Source organism: Electrophorus electricus, chromosome 3, assembly GCF_013358815.1.
Source record: "Electrophorus electricus isolate fEleEle1 chromosome 3, fEleEle1.pri, whole genome shotgun sequence".
Classification (NCBI taxonomy): Eukaryota; Metazoa; Chordata; class Actinopteri; order Gymnotiformes; family Gymnotidae; genus Electrophorus; species Electrophorus electricus.
In genome coordinates this window covers 17,858,486-17,881,073 of record NC_049537.1, presented here as the reverse complement: position 1 = coordinate 17,881,073, position 22,588 = coordinate 17,858,486, and the positions used below count along the sequence as shown (strand labels likewise).

Below are 22,588 nucleotides of genomic sequence, written 5' to 3'. Positions count from 1 at the left end.
AGTGGTGCACTGAGAAGTACAGTATCAACTGATCAGCCACAGGAGGAGCGGCCCCCCTTTGAGTCTCTGAGTTTCCTCTCAAGGTTTCTTCCTCGTGCTCTAGGGAGTGTTTCCATGCCACTGCCGCCCTTTGCTTGCTCACTGGGGGCTTGGACTCAGACATTTGTAAAGATGCCCTGTGACATCATTTGATCACGTGACCCGAGTGTGGAGATAGCAAAATCACTTGTGTATCCATTGCTTGAATCTGCTAAAACAAAGAACTTTATTCCAAACTTTGTGGGTTTGTTCTAGATGTACTGACACACATCATTATTGATTATTTTCTTGGCTACTATGCATTTATGGTTCACTGATCTGACAGGAATGGACTTGCAAACATTTCACAATCATATTAAGACCTGATGCAAAGGGTTATATCCAGGTTTATATATTTTTTTTCTTATGATTTATTACATTTTCATCTGGATTGTTCAAGTATATATATTCCACAATATTCCTTGCAAGGTGTTTCTGGTCATAACTAAAGCACAACACATGACACTGAATAAGGAACTGCATCTCCAGTAGTGTTTTATTCTTGGCATCTTCAAGTCAGCCATATAACAACAACAGGCCATACATCTGTCCCAGTTTTATTTCTTCCCCCATATACATTCTTTTTAACCTGCTTGTTACCTATACTTAGATAACACCTCTCTGATCAAAAAACAATTTCTTGTGTTTATTTGGTTATGGCTTGCTAGGTTTTTAATCTTCTTATGCTTCTCAATGCTGTACTGCACTTGCTGAATACTATGTAACATTTTTTTCGACATATGTTATTCCCACTGATTAGCAGACATTAGGCATTAATATTGTGATGCGACACACAACGTGATTCCTTTATAATAGTTAATGAATTAATAAAAAATTGTTTGGATTTGGAGGATCCAATGAGTTTTTGCTTTGAGTTGTTGATGTCTATTGTTGGTTGTAGAGAAATCTTCCAAAGTTCAGTTTTGATCATTAAAGTCTTAGAAATCTAATACTTTTTACTATGATGAACATTGTTTTGGCTAGTCTTTAAACAGAACATGTGCTACAAAATACCAGTATCCTCATGGGCCTAAGAGTATTAAAGTAAAGTAGTGATAAAGGTTTGACATGTTTCCTGTGACAGCAGCCACAATGTCTTTGCACAAAACTGCAATCAGCTTGGTTCTCTCATCTAAAACCAAAGTATTTCAATAGAACAGGTGTGACTCCCCTTTTCTGTATCAATTCCTCCTCACCTCTTTGATACTCTGTGGTTGTTTGGCACTTGACCTGGTAGTACTCAGGCTATCAGCTAGCATATTTGGCTAGATTGGCTTGTGTGTTCAGCCAGTTTACTTTTCAAGTGAACATATCCAGTGTGAAGAGTTCACTGCTGCTGTGCACAGGTAATTTGAATGTAGCTGTTATTCACCACTTTTGAGATGTTACTACAGTGTTTATTGTGCAAACCCATATTGCGATGATAAAAATATGACTGAAAATAAAAGTATGATTAAAAGTGAAGAACCCACAAACCAGTGTTGGCCAATGTATAAATGTGTAAATGTCATCACAAATATCTTCAATAGAACAACTATGAGCGTCAGAAAGCTGTTGGTGAACAATGCAGTTATTAGGCCCACCTCCTCTCTGGCAGAGATAGTAGATGCAGGGGTGTTGGGCATGGAGCCTGGAGATGTATTGGTTCCCATGACCGAAGATGTTTGGGCATCGCCATCTCCAGCTACATCATGGATTTCACGTGCTAGGATGGCAAGATCTTTGGCCAGATCTTGACTTAGCCTGCACCAAATGTAGAAAATAAGCAAAAATGTATCTGTATGTGTTAATTGTGGTTATAGCATGATGGAGGAAAATATAAGGATTTGCAGATGTTTATTTTAGACTTTTTAAAATTGTATGACCTAAATGAAATCAGAAAGCTCTTGAACAGATATTTTCATCAATCTGTGGAACACTACTAGTAATTGACAGTGGCGGTTTTTATAAACAAAAATGCAAAAAGGGCAAGCATTACACTGCATAATATTCATGAATTTCAGGGTCCTATAAGTACTATTGGTGTCCTATAAGTACTATTGGTGAATGCCAAGATAATTGTTCATTCAGTATTCAGGGAATCTCTGGGCAAATGACCTGGCAATTTCTGCACTGTGAGTGGACCAGTCTTGGTAGTGTTTATTCTGAGCTTCTTCCTCCTCTGTCTCCAAGGAACCAGGCTTCAGCCGAGCTTGGATCTTCTTTTTTGGTGTTTGTGTCTGCGTCTGCGTTGAGGCTGATGCATGAGCATGTTTGTTTTTAGAATTGGAACTGGTTTCAAACTCCTCCTCTGATGTAGAAGAATAGTCGAAACCCTTCTGTCTCCGTCGAGAACCTCCAGGGAAAAGAGGAGGACAAAGGTAATGTTGATGTTCCAACAAAACTTTATCAACAATATGATGCTAATGTTACACATTTTGAGCAGCATCATTCATAGGTAGGTGCAGTGGGTATCTGAAAAGAATTTGTTTGGCTCATACTCACTGTTTGTGCTATTGTGTTTTGCCTGGCTAGTGCGTGTGCGCATGGAGGAATGTTTCTCTACAGCTGAAGTCCCTTTAATGGTTGTCTGTTTTGGTTCCCCTGAAGAAAGTTTACGCCCACTGATGCTACTTTCAGCTGCACGGCTGGGTGTCCCGGGTTTGACACTAATTGATTCATTATCACTTGGAGCAGTGAAAGACCCTGTGCGCTTGCGGGGCATGGCCAGAATGTCCAACCTAGACAGTTTCTTCCCATCACCAGGAATCTTTGTGTGCTCTGAACTCTGAGAGCCACGGTCTGTTTCTGCTCCCTCATTGTCAGAAGTATCTCCCAACCGGGCACGACGCAGCATGGAGGCTCGGGTGGGTCTGGGGGCTGAAAGACTGTTGGATCGAGTCAGCACTTGAAGACCTGCTTTGTTTGATTTCCTAATATCTTCCTTTTGCAGGGTTCCTGTGAGTTTCTTGTGGTTGGCAGGTCTTGAGCATGACTCGTGGTCAGAGGCAGCAGTGTCAGGCCACAGCTGCTGGCCATGGCTGTTCTGGTTCTCAGAGAGATCTAACGAAGCACGGTTACCAGCACTGTGGTGTAACTGGAAATGGTGGGCTACCTCAGCTTTTGCAGTGTTATCTGCAGTGGCATGGTTACGTCGTTTTTCTGAAAGTCGATCACGAGCTGTTGGTTGAGCAGACAGACTAGAAGCACATTTGTCCTTACAGAGTCCATTGGAAGATGTCCGTTTGATGGATGCACTGACTGGGGCATTTTTACTGCTGACCACACTCACAGAACTGGCAGTGTCCACATCTGATTCACCAGAAAGAGAATCGTCTGCTTGTCCAAGGGAACCCCCATTTTTACATGGCTGAGCAGATACTGCTTGCTTGCTCTCTTGGGACACCAAATTTCTCATATCATCAGATAAAGCACTGTCACTTCCTCCTGTTCCTAGGTCCCTTAAGGCAGGGTGACTAGAGATGTGTGGTAACCTTTTAACCTGAATGTTGTCACTTGGCCGATCTTTGGTAAAGCTCTCCTGACGGACAAAAGATGATGAGTAGTGCTCTTTGGAGAACACTGCATCTCTCTCTTGATTTTGAAGGTTGGGTGCTGAAGAGTTAGGCTTCACCGGCCGCCTTGGCTCATGGCTGCTTAGGTGTCTTATCAAGACAGTAGTTGGAGGCAGCTTTAAAGAGGGATCTCTGTCAGTCTGGGACAGAGCAGCAATCCGGAAAGTATCCGATTTACATGAACCATCCTCAGAACCAATGTAGAATGAAGTGGATTTAGGTGTGGTTGCTGGCACCTTGTGGGGAACATTTTCAGTTGGTGATGGTGTAGTAGGCCTGTGATGCCCCTGAGTCCTTGTGTTTCTGTCAAGGATGGAACCATCATCTGAACGACTTGTGTCACTCAAGCTATCAGGATCTACATCATCCTGGACCTTCAGCCTGTGGGTAGACTCCTGCTGCTGTGGTGTTCTGGAGCTTCTTTCTGTTGGCTCATTATTCAGGTTGGGGTTATGTTGGATCAGAATGTTTGGTGTGGAAATCTCCTGCTTCTCTCCTGCAGGAGGGACTTGAGGAAGAAGTCTCCTGGTTCTGGAGCTCTGACTGCACTCTGATTCTGAATTCTCTAAACTTTGGCTAACCATCAGTGCCACTCTGCCATCTGCAATACCAAAAGAGTTTACCTATTCAAATTGATTGCAAAGATGGCAATGTCTCCATTCACATAAAAGTCTCTGATAGTTCACTTTAAATACTTCACCTCTGATGGCAAGCTCTCCTTGGGTTGAAGTTCCTGAAGGTGCCTGTGTGGTACCAGCTTCACTGTAAGTGTCTGCTAGGCTTGCCCACCGAGACACCCATTTAGGTTGTCCCTCCAGGTCAGTATGTCCCTACATTCAATAAAGGAAAGCAATTCAATGACAGTTAAGTTTCACTTTATTATTGGTAATCCTAAAACAAGTTCAGGAACGAGAGAATGTAATATAGTTCCCATGTGAATACTACCTGCACCAAGCTAGCTGGGTCCCCACTGAGACTGCCACTAAGACCTGCTGTTGGCATATCAACAGATCCACTCTGAACATGGTTAAAGATTGCTTGCTCATTGATGACAGGTCTATAAACTCCAAAGGTTTGACCACTGTATTCTGGGGCATCAAGTACACCAAAAACCTGTTGAAAGAGTGAAAATATAATTTCATAGTTTAATGTTAAGGGAATGCTATTCATATGCATATAGGTCTGTGTAGAACCTATGACATGAGCTAAAAGCACCTAACAGATTTTCCACCTGATCGATCATATTCCGAGCCTCTTCCACTTCTTTATCCTGAGATTCTGTCTCAATGGTGTAGGTTCCAGCATCACTTAAACTATCTTCCTCCTCTGTGTGCACCATCCTAGAGGACTTTGAATCTACCCCAGACACTGCTACTGAAGAAAGCTGGGGGAAGGATGAGCTTACAGGGGAGGTACTGGAGACTAGACTCAAGGTTGGTTGGTGAGATGGAACTGTGACAGGGGAAGAGGATGAAAAAATTGCCTGGGAAAGTGCCGGTAGCTGAGATGGAGAGGATGTGTAGGAGACACTGGAGGGCCCACATGTATTTGGTGGAGATGGTGTGAGAAGATTGTGAGCTGGAGACACCATCACTGGTGGTGCTGACTTGGGTGATGGAGATATCTGTTCCGAGTCCTTATGTAACTCAGCAGAAAAATCTTGAGCCATCTTAGACTTCTTTCCAACACTACCAAAAGGCTTACTGGTAATAGCTGGAGAACAACGAGAGGAAGGGCCAGATGAGGAGGGAGAAATACTGCTCCGGTTAATTGGCTCTTCTGTTTTCTCCCTCTTTAGTGAACTGGACCTTTGGAGACCACTATGACTGGAGCCTTTAAGAGGAACTGTAATTTGCTGTGTAGCAGGAATATGCCCATGCACTGAGGCGGGTCTTTCACCATAAGCCCCACCCTTACGTCTGTCCAATTTGGCCTTCAGAGCAGAATAGGTTTCTGCATGTGCTGGATTGTGGGTGAATGACTGCGAACGCTTCTTTCGGGGATTGTCATCGAGAAACTCAATGATAAAGGCCTGTTGGCTAAGGGTCTCCCGATGTCCAGACTTCACGAGACTTTCAGTAAGAGAGGTGGTTTCCTCCACATGTGTAGCATCATTTTTCTCTGGATGCACGTAAAAGTCCTGAACTTGTTTGAATGGTAACAGTGGCTGAGGCTGGAAAGAACCATTGGAATGGATGGACTGTTGGGGTGGCAATGTATCAGATGTCCCAGATATTTTGGAAATGGTTGATTGGTGTAACTGGGTTGAGTAATGTGAATTGCTTCCCTTTTCTTTAATTACTGGATCTTCTGAATCACTTTGAGTACCATCTTCATGATGGTGGCCTACAAAGCAAATGTAAACATTTTACAGTGATATTTCCAGAGATTTATCAAGGCAAATCAAAAGATGTTGTACAGCATATGGAAAACATGCATCTACAAACAAAGTGCAATTTATAAATATAGCTTTAAAAACCGTTTTTACCTTTGAGTGTCCTAATGTGCATAGCAAGATCACTCTTGGTGCTGTAGACATCATCACAAGGTGGCCGCCTATGAATCATGCTGACATCACTCTGCACCAACCAGTCAGCCACCTTACTCTCGGCTGACAGAACATCCACAGGTGCAGTAGCCAGTGGCTTCCTATTCTGCTGCTGTTTGCTGCGCTGGTGAGATGAGAACTTAGTCACATGGTCCTTGATTTTTATCTTTCCTGGTGTGCATTCATCAAACTCAATGGTGAACGAGGCATGGCTCTGGACAACTGGTGGTGTGGGAGTCAGGAGAGCATTAGTATCTTTGGTTGGAAAATCGTTTAGCTCCACTGCTGGGGTCACTGGGTGTGTTGGGAACTCCTTGGTGGGAATCTCAAAATAGCTTGGCTCCCGATGGTACACAAATGCTGATTTGCTTTGGCTATCATGAAAATCCTGAAGAGAGCCACTGACCTCTGCTTCAGCATCAAGGTCCTCTTTATGAATCTCTGTATACAGACAGCAGAACAAAATGGGTATGAACTAGTACAACTTCTCTTAGGCATCAAAGTCTCACTATATTCCATAGTCTGAAACATTCAACTATACCATTTAATGCTACAGAAAAGATAATAAGCCAGGACTTGTCTGCAAAGGGACATTTCAATGATGTACTACATTATGATCATCCATCCTCTAAGCCACTTAATCCAATTCAGGGTCACAGTGGACTGGAGCCTACCCTGGCAGCACAAAGTGTAAAGCAGTAACCAACCCTGGACAGAATGGCGGTCTGTCACAGGAAACATGTACAGACACCCACTATTTTACACTGTGCCAATGTAGAGATGCCAGTCAATGCAACCTAACCTTTTTGGAATGTGGGAGGAGACCAGAATACAGAAAGGAAACCCATGCAAGGACAGGAATCAAACCTAGTCACTAGCTGTGAGGCAGCAGTGCTAACCACAGTGCATTATGATAATGTCTTGGACAAATAAATCTTGAGGGTGGAGTTTATTTGAATGGCTCTTGGGGGGAAAAACCTACCAGTATATCTGTTGTCTATCTTGCATGATTCATTATCTGGACCCTTGTTTCCCAAGTCCTCTTCTCCCCACCATGATGGCTGGCCATACAGTGGTGTGGGACGAGGTACAGGGGCCTCTGTAGAGAAGAATTAGTGAAAAACAAACACACACACAAGAATACAAAGTTTATATGTACTGGGGTGTATTAAGACTGGATATATCAGTCAATATACAGCAAAACTAAAGATCTAATGCGTCACTGCTTGAGCAGCCTATGAGCACTTGTGAATGAAACTTGCACAATGCAATAGGTTACGTTCAAGGAACATTTCTCCATTGTGCAAAACAGTTCCAGTGTCCCATATTCATTTCTCAAACCTCATTCTCTTACCTGTGAGACCCTTGCGTTCAAATCTCTCTAATTTAGATCTCTCCTCTTGCAGATCTTGCCTCTTCTCCTCACTGGCTTTCAAACCCATGTGTAGCTGATTGGTGTATTTCTCATGCTGCAAAAGCATGAGGAAATAAATAATCAGTTTGCATTATCAAAAGGCCGACATATATTTATGTTTATATATAAATAGCCATATAGTGGTGTAGGACGAGGTACTGTAGAGAGGCATTCACACACATATATAGTGTAGTGTGTGTACTTACACACACACACACACACAAACACACACGTTTCATAACATTAGTTTACATTTTTTATCATGTATGCACAACACAAGTCTGTAAGGCTACAGCAGTTATAGGCAGCTCATATACAGCTCTCATTTAAACTGTGATCTACTGAAACACAGAGCAGCAGCATGATCAAGGCATGATTGGTGGGTTGTTTCTCTCAAACGGACAGCGGCTTGCATACCTTTTAAAAATTTCTATAGACATCACGATAATGTTATTGTGAATTCTTTTGACCATAGTAATCATGTAGTGAAAATCTAACATTGAGCCTGCCTGAAAATACCACAATATATACCATACATATATTGTGTAAGTGGAAGAAGGGTCCACCGAATCCAAGCCTCCTAGATTGCAGAGCTCTCTCCAATGTGCTGGAGACCATTCAGTATGGCATGAAACAACTGATGGCTGCTAGTTGATTATTGCACCTGTAGGTCTTCACCTGGCATCACGTAGCAGGGATAAATAAACTGCTAGGATAATAGCCAAGAGTCTTCCCTGTGCTTTACTTAGGGACACATAGTATGAACAGCCTGGTTTTCTCCATTTGCCTCCCTTTTCTCTCTCTCCCTCTGGTCGACTACTCAGGTTGTAATCAACACAACAGCAGCTCATCCCACTGGAGCTCCACTCAAAAGCTGTGTGTCTTTCGCTTCTCCATTCCTCCCTGATCTCCACTCTCACTAGCACTTCAGACCCTTCTGCTAATCAGCACTGACCATGGGGTTCCCTTGCCCTCTTTGGATGTACTACCATCACATTATATTCCAGGAGTACTCACAAATAAAGGCACTCAATCACCTTGCAATTTCTGCCTGCATAGTGTTTTGTTTATGATTTGTTACACTCCCAATGCACCAGCACTCACTATATATACTTTCCCTTAATTTATGAAGTCACAGACTAAGGCAAAGCTAGCTCTGCTTTAAAGAAATTCGGATATGAGGAATGACCCAGGAGAAGACTACAATGCCCTTGAGAGAAATTTTGCATAACTGTCACCATATTCAAACCATTACTTCATGTTAAATTGAAAAAGTGCCACAAATTAAGTCACACCACAAATCTACACTCCAACTCAATTTGCATTCTTATGCCAGATTGCATATTTAAGGATTATGCTTCATAAAACGATTATGGTCAAAGTGTAACCTACCTTAAGGGCCTCCTCTGGAACTTTGTGTTGACTCCGCTCGAGAACATACACATGGGAATGTTATTTTCTGAGTTAAGATAATATTTGCTATAATATCTGCAATTAATAACTTTAAAAAAACTCTTAAAACATGCAAAATGAATCGACTGACAGTGCAAAGGCAAGATATAGAGGCAGAATGCAAGCCACAAGTTTATTTAAAGGAACAAGCAAACAAAATAAAACCAAAAGTGAAACGAAGATTTAATATAAATGCCTAGCATACACATGGATGTGAAGACCATACAACACCAGACAACTGCAAAATAATCCAATACAATAACCAGCCGGGCAGGCGGGGGATTGGGGATTGGATAGAGAGTGGGTTTTATACACAGTGAAACAAGGGTGAAACAAGACACAGGTGGAATGGATCCGTGATAAGTGACAAGGAAATGAGAGATACCTGAATGGGGTTGTGGCAAGTTTAAAAAAACAAAGCACATGAAAGGTTTGGAAATAAAGACAAAACAATATATTTGCTAGTTTTATATATTAAGCTAAAGTACAATTACAAGGCTGACAGAAAATGGAGAAATACATGCACTCCATTAAACATGTACCATTTTTGTGTTTGCATATGCCTGTAATTCTTCATGTGTGGCTTGACTTCTCAAAGGCCCTTTTCACACCTACCATTAACATGTGTCCAGGGTGATCAGATCATGAGTGGCCAGAGTGTGAGAAAGGCATAAACAGGGTACAGTGTGTCTTGGAGATGTGTTGTAATCAAATTAGTCAGTCCACTTTCAATTGGTGTCTGGCACTTTCAATTGGTGTCTCCTCTCTCATTTGTTCATAAGTTGGCACAGCAGGCAACACAACTGAAAATTTTGTAACTTCCTGCACTAAACACAAGCAAGGATTCATAGGACATTACTGTTTTAAAACAAATGTAGAATGAATGTAGAAGAGTGACCTAGTAAATGTCCATTGCACTTCTTTCAGTGGTCACTCGAGATGCATTCAAATAGCCTGTTTACACCTTGCTTTAATGTGTTTCATATTAAGCTTTTATCTGGATTCATTTCATCCAGATTTCACCGTCACTAAAATGCATCTGATCTTACTTTCCCATGTATAAAGCACTCCAACCCTCACATCTTTCCATTTTACTTCCTGAAACCTACTGTAAAAAATGTTTCCTCATCAGCTATTATCAGTGTATTAAATGCTGTCAAATACTGGCAGAAACAATCTACAACAGGCAACAAAACATCTGCTTGGTTGCAGGATAAGGTTTTGTTTGGCAGCTGCTCTAATTTCTGCAGTCAGCCAGCACTGAATTTCTGCTTGCAGAATTGTATGTGGATACAAAAGATGCATTCTCTTTACACTATTAAATGTGGGTCTCTGACCACCTAAAAATATTGTCCAAGTGATCCAATCACAGTGGCTTACACCTGGCTTTTCATGCGGTCGAAATCCGATCACCAAAAAATGTTAATGCAATGTGTAAATAGGCTCCATATGCCAGGTGTAAAGAATTATGCATTTTGTAGTCCCTGGTGATCAAATCATTCAAGGCACATGTTTAATGCCAAATGTGACCAGAGCCTTATGTCATAGAAGTGCAAGCAATGTTAACCACTTTAGTCTTATTAGCCACACATACAGATATTAAAGCCAGTCACTATTTCTAGCAACAAAAGGATATCGTATCCAAAGCGAATGCTGTCAGACAGCTTCAGAGTGATGTAGGTCTGATCAGGGATCCTTAGGTCATTCACAAATGTCTGAGGGGAACAGAAGAGCAAAAATGCATTATAAGGCATGCTATAAAGGCAGATGTATTAGTCAAATAACTAAAATTATGCATTTTTTTTTAATGGAACTGCTTTTAAATTATACCCACTCTATAAAGAGTTATTTTTATAAAAGTTGGCTCATCTAATCCCAATTATGCTAATAAATGTATTGCTAATGCCTGTTAAATGTTTTATTTAGGTTTTATTGTTAATACAACACACCATTACTACAACAAATGCTTGATATTAAATAACTGATTAATACAAACAATTCTGGTGTGTAAATTAAGGTCACAGTCTCCTGTAGATTTTCATTTGCTTAAACAATTTAATTAAATCAACATTTAACACCCATCACCAGTCAAATCTATATATTTTGATAATGTTATAGTTAAGCAGGTACTGCAGTGGAGTATTAAGATTTTTGTGTGGTTTCAGTGCTACTGCAGGTTCAGTACATGCCACCAAGGTAATTTGAGAGAAAGGGAAGCTTTCCGATTCCCAAGCTTCATTACTGCTTCACTAAACTGTCAATAGTCATGCCACACCATCCACTGCCAGCGCCGATGAAAGTTTGAAGTGTTTAATAAAGTTTCTATAATATGTCAAAGACAAACTAATCTGTTAATTTAAAATGCATGTGAAGTGAATGGTTATGTTTTGGAATAATATGCAAAAGTAAATTTGCTGTCTATATTGTATTATTTCATGAGTCCTCTGTGAATAGTGAGACACTTTGGATTAGTGAGCATGAGTTTGATGTTACCCCATTCAGACTGCCCAGATCTTTAACCAGGTGTTCATCTGTGGCAGGGCTGAAGTTAATGACTGCATGCTGTTTATCCACACTGCGAGACTGGGTGGAGGAAAAGGAAAGAGAAATAGAAATTTCCTTTACTGTTACAAAGCCTACTGCCACACCTAAGAGAAAAGTTGCTTATGGGTCTTCCTAGACTAGACAAAGTTGAATAGGCATATTCAATTATAAGCCTAACATTTTTTTTCAGAATCGAAATGTGTGTTCCCTTCCATACCACAATACAAACTTGGAGGGAAAAATCTTATAAAAAAAAAAAAAGTGTTGAAGTGTTTCCTCCATTTCACGAACCCTTTCTCCAAATAGATCAATATGCTCCACATATCTCTTGGTAGCTGTAGGCCCCATACAAAACCCTCCACAGTAGATCTGCTCTCTGCTTCACAGTAAGAGGTGCCCACCAGAATCTACAAAACCTCTGGCACCAGCAAACATAACCATGACTCCTTTAGACCAAATAGAAGATTCTGTGCTTTATCTTTAGCATAGATTCCTGAAATTATGTCTCCCAACAGTCATGTAAAAGATACAGCTAAATATGTTTGTGCTCAAATTACTCAGATTCTTTTTGAACATTCCTGTGACAAAAGCTGAGGGCAACCCACTTAGTGTAGCCTTTTCAAGCATGAATTATTAAAATTGTTAGATGGATTTTTTTGTAAGCTTTTTACCTCCAAACAAGACTTGACCAATAGATTAATTTTTCAATATGTATTATTTTGATGGACACACAACTGTCCACTGTAGTGGACACCATACATTAACAGTTTAAAATGTATCCCATTTACAATAGTATTGGCAATTAAATTAATTTACTAAATCCTTTTTGTAGAAAGAAATAATTCTCTAGTATTTGTGTGCTCAAATGTGCACAAAGACACATGCAGCCACGCACAGAAATGTACGTGCGCACACACCCACACCCACACACACATGCACACAATCTGCCCCTATGCCAATACCATACTGAAATTCAGTATGGTAGCATACTGTGACGTCAGTGGCAGAGAGGAAGCGAGAGGTGAAGTTCCAGTAACAGGTTCTTTATTACTCATTTTCTCAATGCAGCAATACCGAGTCTAGTGGCTTTTCAGGAGCAGAGTAGCGTCTCTCCAGTAGGCTCGTGTGGTTTGAATACTAATGTGCAGCGCTGTCCCTCCGAACCTGTGGGTGTACAAATACGCGTACAGGTAAATGAGACGCAGGTGTCTCCTGTCAGGAGACAGGTGACTGCGAGCGGGGAAAGTGAGTGACACGGTCCTGGTCTGGCAGGGGCGTGTCTCTCCCCCCCCCCCTTAGGGGACCGGCCAACCGTGACAGAACTGCCCCCCCCCCCCAAAGGCCCTGATCGGCCCGCGGCCCGTGGTTGACCCAGGTCAGGCCTCAGCGGGCGCCGCCTTTGGAACGAGGCAATGAGGTCGCTCCTCAGGGCCGTATCCCTCCCAGTCCACCAGGTACTGGAGGCCCCTCCCCCTCCTACGGGAGTCCAGCAGAGAATGCACCCTGTATGCCGGGCTGTCCTCCGTCTCCAGAGGCGGGGGAGGGACATCCGGGGAATCCCCCCCTCCTCCGCAAGGGGACCCTCCTTCACGGGCTTCAGTGAGGATACGTGGAAGGCCCGGGAAGCCCGACTATTCCCCGTCAGGCCTACTCTATAGGTTACCTCATTAACCCGGCCAGTAATGGAGTAGGGGCCCTCATACCTTGCCTCGAGCTTGCCTGTGGCTCCTGCACGGCCATCCCTGGTAGAGACCCACACCTTCTGCCCAATCTCCTACTTGGGGGTCTCTCCTCTTTTCTGATCGGCCTTCTTGTAGGCAGCAATCGCCCTACGTAGGTCCTGGTGTGTCTCTTCCCAGGTCTGTTCGCTTTCCTGACACCATCTATGCACCGCCGGGTGGTCCGATGTAGGGACGTTCCAGGGGTAGAGAGGCGGTTGGTAGCCTAGAACACACTCAAAGGGAGTGAGACCAGTTCCTGTGTGTCACATGGAGTTCTGTGTGTATTCTGCCCATGGGAGATACGCACTCCATGTCTCTGGGTAGTGGTTACAATAGAGGCGCAAGAATTTAACCAGCTCCTGGTTAACCCTTTCCACCTGCTCATTGGCCTGGGGGTGGTAACCAGACGTCAAGATAACCGTGATGTTAAGCTTGCCCAGTAATTCCTTCCATACCTGTGATGCAAACTGGGGACCTCGGTCTGAAACGATGTCCTCAGGTAGACCGAATTGTCCTGGTGGAACAGTAGGTCTAATGTGGTGGGCAGGGCTACCAAAGGGACAAATCGAACCATCTTGAGAACCGATCCACGACAGTCAGAATCGTGGTGTTGCCCTCAGAGACTGGCAAGTCGGTTACAAAGTACACTGCCAGGTGGGACCTTGGCTGGTGGGTTGTAGGCAAGGGGCACCTTGCTGTGTGCGCAACCGGGACAGGAAGCCACATACCTCACTACTTCTTTGGGCATAGCAGGCCACCAATTACGTGCTCCAATCAGTTGCGTGGTGCGGGCTGCGCCTGGATGACCCCTCCCCAAGGATGTGCGTGCCCACGTGATAAGTGCACCTCGATGTGCTGGGGGACGATTGGCGGGACATTATGGATGAGGATTAGCAGCCTTGATCTGTTGGTCCAATTCCTATTCCAGGGACTCCAAAAAGCAGGTGGGCAAGAGAACCGGCTCTGAGCTCATGGACCGCGTTTCTGCTGTGTATTGTCGAGAGAGCACGTCCGCTCGGGTGTTCTTCTCTCCTGGCCTGTAGGTGACTTTGAACTGAAACCGGGAGAAGAAGAAGATTGACCACCTGGCCTGCTTGGCGTTTAGTCTCTTGGTGGTCTGAAGGTATTCTAGGTTCTTGTGGTCGGTATAATGGGCGTCTTGCTCCCTCAAGCCAGTGCCTCCATATAAAAGTTGGCGAATCCCAGAAAGCATTGTAGTGCTTTGCGTGTAAGCGGCCTTGGCCACACCTTCACTGCCTCCACCTTGTCTGGTTGCATACTCACACTCACTTATTGAATAGCGTACCCTAGAAAGTCAACCTCCTTGCGGTGGAATTCACATTTCTCAGCCTTACATTACAGGGGGTCACTAACAAGGTCTGTAGCACGGCCCACACGTCACGCACATGTTGTTTCCGAGAGGGGGAATAGAACAAAATGCCCTCAACACAGGCGATGACGGATCTTCCCAAAAACTCCCAAAGAACCTCATTAATGTAGGCCTGGAAAATCGGCGGGGCCATTGCCAGACCATACGGCAGAACCAAATACTCATATTGGCCCGTGGAGGTGCTGAAGGCTGTTTTCCATTCGTCTCCCTCCTTGATCCAGATTAGGTTGTATGCGCTACATAAATCCGGTTTCATGAAATACCTGGCCGCTCTCAGTTGTTCAAGTGCTGCTGGTACCAGGGGAAAGGGATACGGGTACTGCACCAGCTTGTTGAGTCCTCGGTAGTCCACAACAAGGTCTCTCCCTCTTCTTTACAAAGAAGACCGCTGCTGATGCTGGAGTGGTCGAGGGTCGGACATACCCTAGTTGCAGCGCCTCTTTGAAATACTGTTTCATAGCCTGCTCCTGCTCCTGAGAGAGGGGGTAGATCCTGCACCGATGGGGCACCGCTCCCTCCTTGAGTGTTACAGTGCAGTCCCAGTATCGATGCAGTGGAAGCTGAGTGGCTTTGCTGGGGCTGAAGACCTGCTCCAGGTCCTGGTACTCTAAAGGAATAGGCACATGCCTATCAGCTTCAGGGCTTTCTATTGAAGTAGCCTGGAGGGGTACTGCCATGTTTGGGAAGCACCTCCGATAGAAGGATGGTGCCCACTGCAGGATCTGGTTTTTCATCCACAGCATCTGTGGATTGTGTGCACGTAGCCAAGGCAAACCTAGGGTGAGAGAGTGAGACAGGCCAGGCAGGAGGAAGAAACTGATATGTTCCTTATGTCCCTCCCGAGTGAAAAGGAGAACCCGGGGAGTTACATGGGTAATATATCCTGGGCCTACCAGACCCCCATCCAGGGCCTGTACGTTTAGCGAGGAGGGAAGAGCAATGGGCTTGATACCTAGCTTCCTCGCAAAGCCCCAGTCCATGACATTCCCTGCAGCTCCTGAATCCACTAGGGCATAAGATGACAGTACACAGCCTTTGCACGATACCTTAACCGGTAATTTAAACAGGGGGCGAGAGGAAGAACAACTCACCCTACTGTCGCCTCTTCCTCTTCGCTGTACCCCGGCTGCGTCCAGCTGCATGGGCTCATCAGGCATGTTGGTTTGCCGGGCGGGTCCGGCCCCGGTTTGTTACGTAGCCTCCCGTTGCACACTCAATCTGCGTGGGTTCCTTCCAACGTGTTCCTGCCACTAAGGTCCGGAATTCCATGGCGTAGCCTCAGGCACAACAGTGATTGCCCGCAGAGCCTTCCCTGACGGGGATGGTGGAGTGCCGAACATAGTTTTCCGATAAATCCCGCATAATCATTCATAAGTGGAGAGTTATTTGTGACCAAAGCAGCACCCCATACACGTGCTTTTCCCGTGAGCCTCGAGATGACAAAGCTTTTACATGGTTGGACAGTCGCGGTCAAGCAGGATGCGGGGACAAGTGGCAGACACAAGAACATACGTTTATTTGCAAATGTAACATATAACGCTTAGCAGGCTAACGGGGTAAAACACCGACAACACAAACACGTAAAGGATAGACTTTTATACATGTATGCTAATGACACAACGAGGAGCAGGTCTGAGACACAGAGAAGGCATGGCCACTTTGACGAACACAAACACACACACACACAGAGGTGTTTGGGGGGAGGGGCTGTATCGTGACAGAGCCCCTCCCCAACGGTGCGACTCCCGGCATACCAGCCTATCTGGCTGCGGCCCTGAGACCAACGCCAAATGGCGAGGCCAGAGGACGGAATGACCCGACACGGGCCAGTGCGAGCAAGACAGAGGGGGTAAGGACAGGGACCAAGACGACAACAGGCACAAACAACGTGACGGGGACAGACACAGTGACTGGGACGGGTAGAACATTATTTAACAAGTTAAGGAGTCCAGGTAAGCCGGTGAGAGTCCCGGGCTGTTCCCCAGTTGTCGGCTGGGCTGCAGTCCAACCCGCCTGCAGAAAATCACCGATTTGTGGGGCGGCAACCTTTGCTGTCCCGCCACAGGGGGCGCACCAGCCACCTTGCCCATCTCTGGAGTGGGTACTGGTATCACCTCCTTCCTGCCTTCGCCAGGCTTCGGTATGGGTGCAAGAGTTCTGGGGCTGTGTGCCCTAGCGAAGGGAGTCCTCTCCTTGAATAAAGCTGCCTCAGGGAGTTTTGAGAATGCTGGCTTGCTTGCGCCTAGGCGATACCTCCTGGACGGAGCCTTGGGCTGCCTCGTAGGTGCTGGAGGCTTGTCGTTCCCACTCTCCGTGGGAGAATCCCCATGGACGACCTCCTCCACCTACATCGGTGGATACTCCGCATAATCGGACCACATGTCCGACCGCAGACTGACATTACTGTACTCTTTCTCTCCACAATCAATCATCGCAGTCCTTATAATTGTTCATGTAGGGGTCGTAGCACCCAGTGGAATCCACTTCCGAGTGTCGGTTCTTGTAGTCCGGTTGATCTCTGTAGGACTCAGCAGAGTCCAACCCCGGACCATAATCAGGGCCCCCCCAAAATCGTCCAGTGGGTTCCTCCCCTGTTGTGAACTTATGGAGTGAGGCCAGGACGAGTGAGGTCCTCTCCGCAGGATAACAGGAGTCTTCGGAGTCCAACTCCGAGTACCGGACATCATTGTACCAGTCCCAGTGGCCAGACGCAGTTCCGTATGACTCCCCAGCGTCTGCAGAGGGACCACACTCACCTGGACCGCTCTCCCCTACTGCGAGATTCAGGAGTGTGCCCAAGAACATGGAGGGTTTCCCTGCGAGGGTTGGGGGAGGGTGTTTACTTTCCTTCCCAAGGCATCCTTCATCGGTAGGATAGACTTTTATACATGTATACTAATGACACAAATGAGGAGCAGGTGTGAGACACAGGGAGGGCGTGGCCACCTGCCACAAACACACACGATGTAGGCGATTGGGGGGAGGGGCCGTATCGTCACATGAAAAACTCATACTGATTAAACTTTGACGGAATATACCCTACAACATAATCAGAATTTTTTTTGTACTTGTGCTTCTTGTAGAATAAAAGAATGTAGACCTATGTTGCAATATTTCAGGGTAGTTTCACGGTACAGCCCGTCCTCTCAAGCGTGTGTGTGTGTGTGTGTGTGTGTGTGTGTGTGTGTGTGTGTGTGTTTTCGTTCATCAGTGTGGCCACGCCCCCTGTGTTCCATACCTGCTCCTAGTTGTTTCATTAGTATGCGTGCATAAAAGTCTAGCGTCTGCGTTACTGTTGTCGGTGTTTGGATACAATAGCCTGCGAGCTATGTTGCAATTGTTACGTGTGTTTCTGTTTAATGTGACTCGTCTCCACATTCTGTTTAGCCTCCCCGTTGCAAGTAGCAAATATTAAATGATCATACAGAAATACAGTAAAGATTTAGGAGATGCCCCTGTGTTGGTTTGGAGTAAATATTGCAAATCATGTGGTTTAAAATCATGTTTGAATATCTGTCCACTGTAGTGGACACCATGCATGAAAAGGCTAGAATCTGGATCTTCTTATTAATAAATACAGTGGTGTGAAAAAGGTCAGGTGTGGTCAGGCGTGGCAGTAATCAGGCCTGGATGTGGCTAGAGAAATTGAACTCAGCTTTCCAAAGATGCGATAAACCATAGGTAAATTTTGTGTTTAACAAGGGGGGGGGGGGTGCAATCACTTTTTCCACACATGGCCATGTAGGTTTGGATTTTTTTTTTTCCCCTTAATAATAAAAACCTTCATTTAAAAACTGCATTTTGTGTTTACTTGTGTTATCTTTGTCTAATATTTAAATTAGTTTGATGATCTTAAACATTTAAGTGTGACAAACATGCAAAAACAACAACAACAAAAAAAAAAGATATCAGCAAGGGGGCAAACACTTTCACACCACTGTATGTGTTCTGACAAAAAAGCCATCTGTAATGGCCAGAGTGCTGCTGGGCAAGGAGCAGGATGTACAGACTCGCTCAACGGAGACAAATGTTTGTTAACATACGAGACAGACACTGGCACTCACGTATAACAAATCGTGAATGTGAACATAAATATGACGGACAAGAATAACATGAACACCAACATAATCAATGACCAACAATAATGCACACACTAACAAGGGTTTAAATAAATACAAATATGACTAGCACACACCTGCATTGGTTTAGTCTTAACAACAAAGGTGTGGTTACAAACGAGACACAGTCAACAAAGAACTCCCACTGCACGCGGCAGGACATACAACATGACCAGTGGAAAGGGAGCGTTCCGTGACACCATCTCTCTGGCACAGCAGCCAGAACACACTATCCTGAGTAACAGTCTCTGACACACTACCTTCTCCTTCAAGGGATCTCTGACACAGGGCTTTCTTCTTTAGGCAATGCATCCCTAAGCTTCACAAATTCCATGTGTTCCTCACACAAACATCCTTCTTTCAGGCTTACATCCATATCCCTCAACAAGAATTCAACACTGTGCTTCATACCATTCCCTCACCACTGGTTGGGGGGGGGGGGGTCAGGAGGTGAAACACTATCCCACTTCTGACACCATTTGGGACAATGTTAGGTGGCTGCGACCATACCCAGCCTCAAACCTGAGGCTTCCAGATGTGTGATCTGAAAAAAGACCAGAGCCAGCTCTCTGGCACAGCAACCAGAAAACATATTTTCCAGCTTGAGTCTCCATCACAATGCCATTTTCTCTGATGACGCTGTCCCAGCATATGTAGTAAACTGACAGTCCTGCACCTGACCATGCACCAGAAACTTACAATCTTTTTAAGGTGCTCAGTCAGTTCTGTGCTCAGTCAGTGCTCATGATAGGAGTGACCATCTTACCTGAAGCATGAGCTCACAGTCTTCCCTCCCAACAAAGATCATCTCCTTTGGCAGTCGGTGGCGGGTGCCAGAGCTGCTAACCAGAAACCATGACGTCACACTCATATTTGCTCCTCTGAGAAAACACTTTGCATCCTGAGAAACAGAGGAATTGAAATTAAGGACAAAGTTGTGGGTCCATACATCTCAAACAAACTGCCCATAATCCAATACCATATTGCTACTTCTGCAATCTCGGTCAGTATACTGTATACAAAATCCACGTTATACTTCCTACTTGACTGAGAAAATAAGAACACCTAGAGCTACCTTGGCCAAGCCAATTGCTAAACATTATTTTTGAAGAAATGCTGCAAAACCGAGAAGAGTGAATAAATACAAAAGCAACTAAAGCTGAAGCAGACCTCAATGAAGAATTAGTTCCAAAAACGGAGGGTCCATGACCATTTGTAATTGGTTTATAGTCAGAGTTTCCAACCAAAGCCAGCAAACTATATTGTGCAAGTTGTCAATGCACTGTATAAACTAAAGGTAGAAACACCAGAAATGTATTTGACCACTTGAAAACCACATGTATGTAAGAGGCGGTGACAAAATTATGTGCAATAATTAGCTTCAGTAGCAAAAAATATTTTTAAGGACTGAATAGCAACAGCTACATATTACACATGAAATCTGTGTGTGACAGCAATGCATAAATCTAGTAGCCACTCCTCCACATTGCTATAATTCATGTGGAGATATTTTTAGCCCATGCTAATTGGTCATAAGCATTACAGAGGTCTTCTGGTTAAATCACTGGAGAGTAGAAAATACTATGATATGATTAGCAGCTCATTTCACTCCCCCTTTATCTAATGATGCACTTGCTGTGAAAAGGTAACAGCTAATCACTATGTGAAAATCCAATACCTTAATATATAATGTAGTGGAATAAAGTAATTTCACATTTTAAATATATGCACTGGAAGAGACTGGCATGCTTTCAAGGTAGCTAGCTAAGCTATCTTGCTAACTAGTCTCAATGTAAGAGAGCTATCTCTTGAGGTGAGAAATGGCCAGAGAGTCTATCTATATCTTGTGTTCAGTTGAGGCATTTACCATATGTAGTCTAAATGCATTTACCCTATGGCATGTTGCAAGTTCATAGCTAGCTATTGCGCTAGCATAAGATTAGCTGAATTATTGTTTGAGTAACTTATTAATATTAGAAACAGTATTATTGTGAATCAAAAAAGGGTGGAGTCTAATTTAAGAAGGCAAAATCAATGGAGTAAAAATAATCAAGCCAAATTAAATTATGAACTAGAATCGTATAGAAATCCCAAATTGGTAAAACCTATCTGAGAGTTTAATATTCCTATTTCCAGGGTTGTGAAACACATTTTCAGGTTCAATATGACTTCAATTGGAAGGTCACATTTATGTTTTATGTAATTTGTGTCCACTAATTCTACATTTCTGAAACATCCCATAGAGGGTACACATTAGGCTTCAAAACAAATCTCACTTGATGTCTTACTAATGTTCATAAAAATTATATCTCCAAAACCTTTCAGCTATATATTACAACAATGCTGTGAGGAACCTACAAATCATTGCAATCTGTGATCATCTAGGCTGAAATATTATTTGATGCTGTTTGAAATTTGGGATTGATTTTCCGTGTCTTGTGTATCATTTCAGATGTTGTTCAGAAGATTATATGCTTATGTAGGCCATATAATTATACGCTTATATAATTAGGTAGGCCAAATACATTTTAGTGCTCTAGATGGTCAGTTACTTCCATTATTCAGAATTATATGATCAGACTTTTTGTGTTTTGTCAGCACAGTTTTGTTTTAAGTGTCACAAATAAATGCTGTATCAGGTACATTATGGGTATTATTTGTTTGTTTGTTTTTCTTTTAATCACAGGTACATTTCTTCTGTCTTATTCAGTTCTCAAACAGATACACAGAATTATATTTATATATTACATTAAAAATCACACATATGCATTGCAGTACATAATAGTAAAATGTAGTACCAGTTTTATATATCTTACAATATATGATTAATATATTACCAACATTAGCCATATGTTCATGCATAAAATTTTGATTCTTCAGAATAACCATCCTATACTTTGATGGCACCTTTGCACGCTCTTGGTGTTCTCTTAACCAGCTTCAGTCCATGATGACATTCTCACATATGCAGAGCACTTGTAGGTTGCCACTCCCTTGTTAATCGGTCATGTGCAACACCTGTCCTTTATCAAACTTGTTAGTGTGTGCATTTAAGGTCTTGTTTGGTTATCATTCTTTGTCGGTGTTAGAGAAGTGTGTGAAACACGGGGTCAGTGTAATACTGTGCTTGTGCCACTCGGCTATATTTTACTGTTTATTGCTTTTTAGTCTGTTATCGTTCTTTGTGTTTTTGGTTTTGTATGTTGTGTTAATAAACATCTGTGTTGTTTGAACCACGGCTCACCTATGCATCCTGCCTCGCCTCCCCATAGTTACAGTATCTGAAACTGGTTGTTACCATCCATATATGAAAAGTGGCAATAATCTGTATACTATAAATTGTATTAAGAATATATTATTGGTACATTACACAATACAATTAAAGTACATTTTAATAATTATTTATATTTATCATACATGCTACGTTTTTGCTTTTCTGTTTCTATTACAAGTACACCTAATAAAAAATGTAATTTTTATGTAGGCTATACAAAAGCCTGTTAAGACACTGCAGTTCTATAAAATACCACTGACTCTTCAGATCTGTTCATGCCAGAGAAAACATGCTTTGAATATTTCATAGTTATAACCCAGTATATATTTCATAGTTATAACCCAATGTAGGTTGCTGGCTGAATAAAATCAGCTGTCATAGATGACAGCTGTGTTAGTGGCTTTTCCCCTGAAATACCACTTTACATTAGAGAATAGACTATTTGAAAAACAGAATTATTTTTGTAATAAATCCAATTAATAAGCAACATGGAAA

The 22,588-nt window shown here is 43.4% G+C and overlaps 1 protein-coding gene across 3 annotated transcripts in view; it reads right to left on the bottom strand.

Moving 5' to 3' along the window:
- si:ch73-212j7.1 (centrosomal protein of 170 kDa protein B) overlaps nucleotides 1-22,588 on the bottom strand; it is a 31,315-nt gene that overhangs the window by 7,410 nt on the left and 1,317 nt on the right. For all 3 annotated transcript variants that reach the window (XM_027005276.2, XM_027005294.2, XM_027005285.2), the window contains exons 2-14: nucleotides 19,586-19,720; nucleotides 11,540-11,629; nucleotides 10,683-10,761; nucleotides 8,987-9,045; nucleotides 7,535-7,649; nucleotides 7,163-7,279; nucleotides 6,121-6,621; nucleotides 4,864-5,978; nucleotides 4,578-4,745; nucleotides 4,333-4,462; nucleotides 2,563-4,233; nucleotides 2,176-2,413; nucleotides 1,662-1,821 (exon numbers count right to left, since the gene is read on the bottom strand). In XM_027005276.2, coding sequence (XP_026861077.2) covers nucleotides 1,662-1,821; nucleotides 2,176-2,413; nucleotides 2,563-4,233; nucleotides 4,333-4,462; nucleotides 4,578-4,745; nucleotides 4,864-5,978; nucleotides 6,121-6,621; nucleotides 7,163-7,279; nucleotides 7,535-7,649; nucleotides 8,987-9,045; nucleotides 10,683-10,761; nucleotides 11,540-11,629; nucleotides 19,586-19,690 — 4,548 coding nt within the window. In that variant the 5' untranslated portion in view covers nucleotides 19,691-19,720. The remainder of the gene's footprint in view (nucleotides 1-1,661; nucleotides 1,822-2,175; nucleotides 2,414-2,562; nucleotides 4,234-4,332; nucleotides 4,463-4,577; nucleotides 4,746-4,863; nucleotides 5,979-6,120; nucleotides 6,622-7,162; nucleotides 7,280-7,534; nucleotides 7,650-8,986; nucleotides 9,046-10,682; nucleotides 10,762-11,539; nucleotides 11,630-19,585; nucleotides 19,721-22,588) is intronic.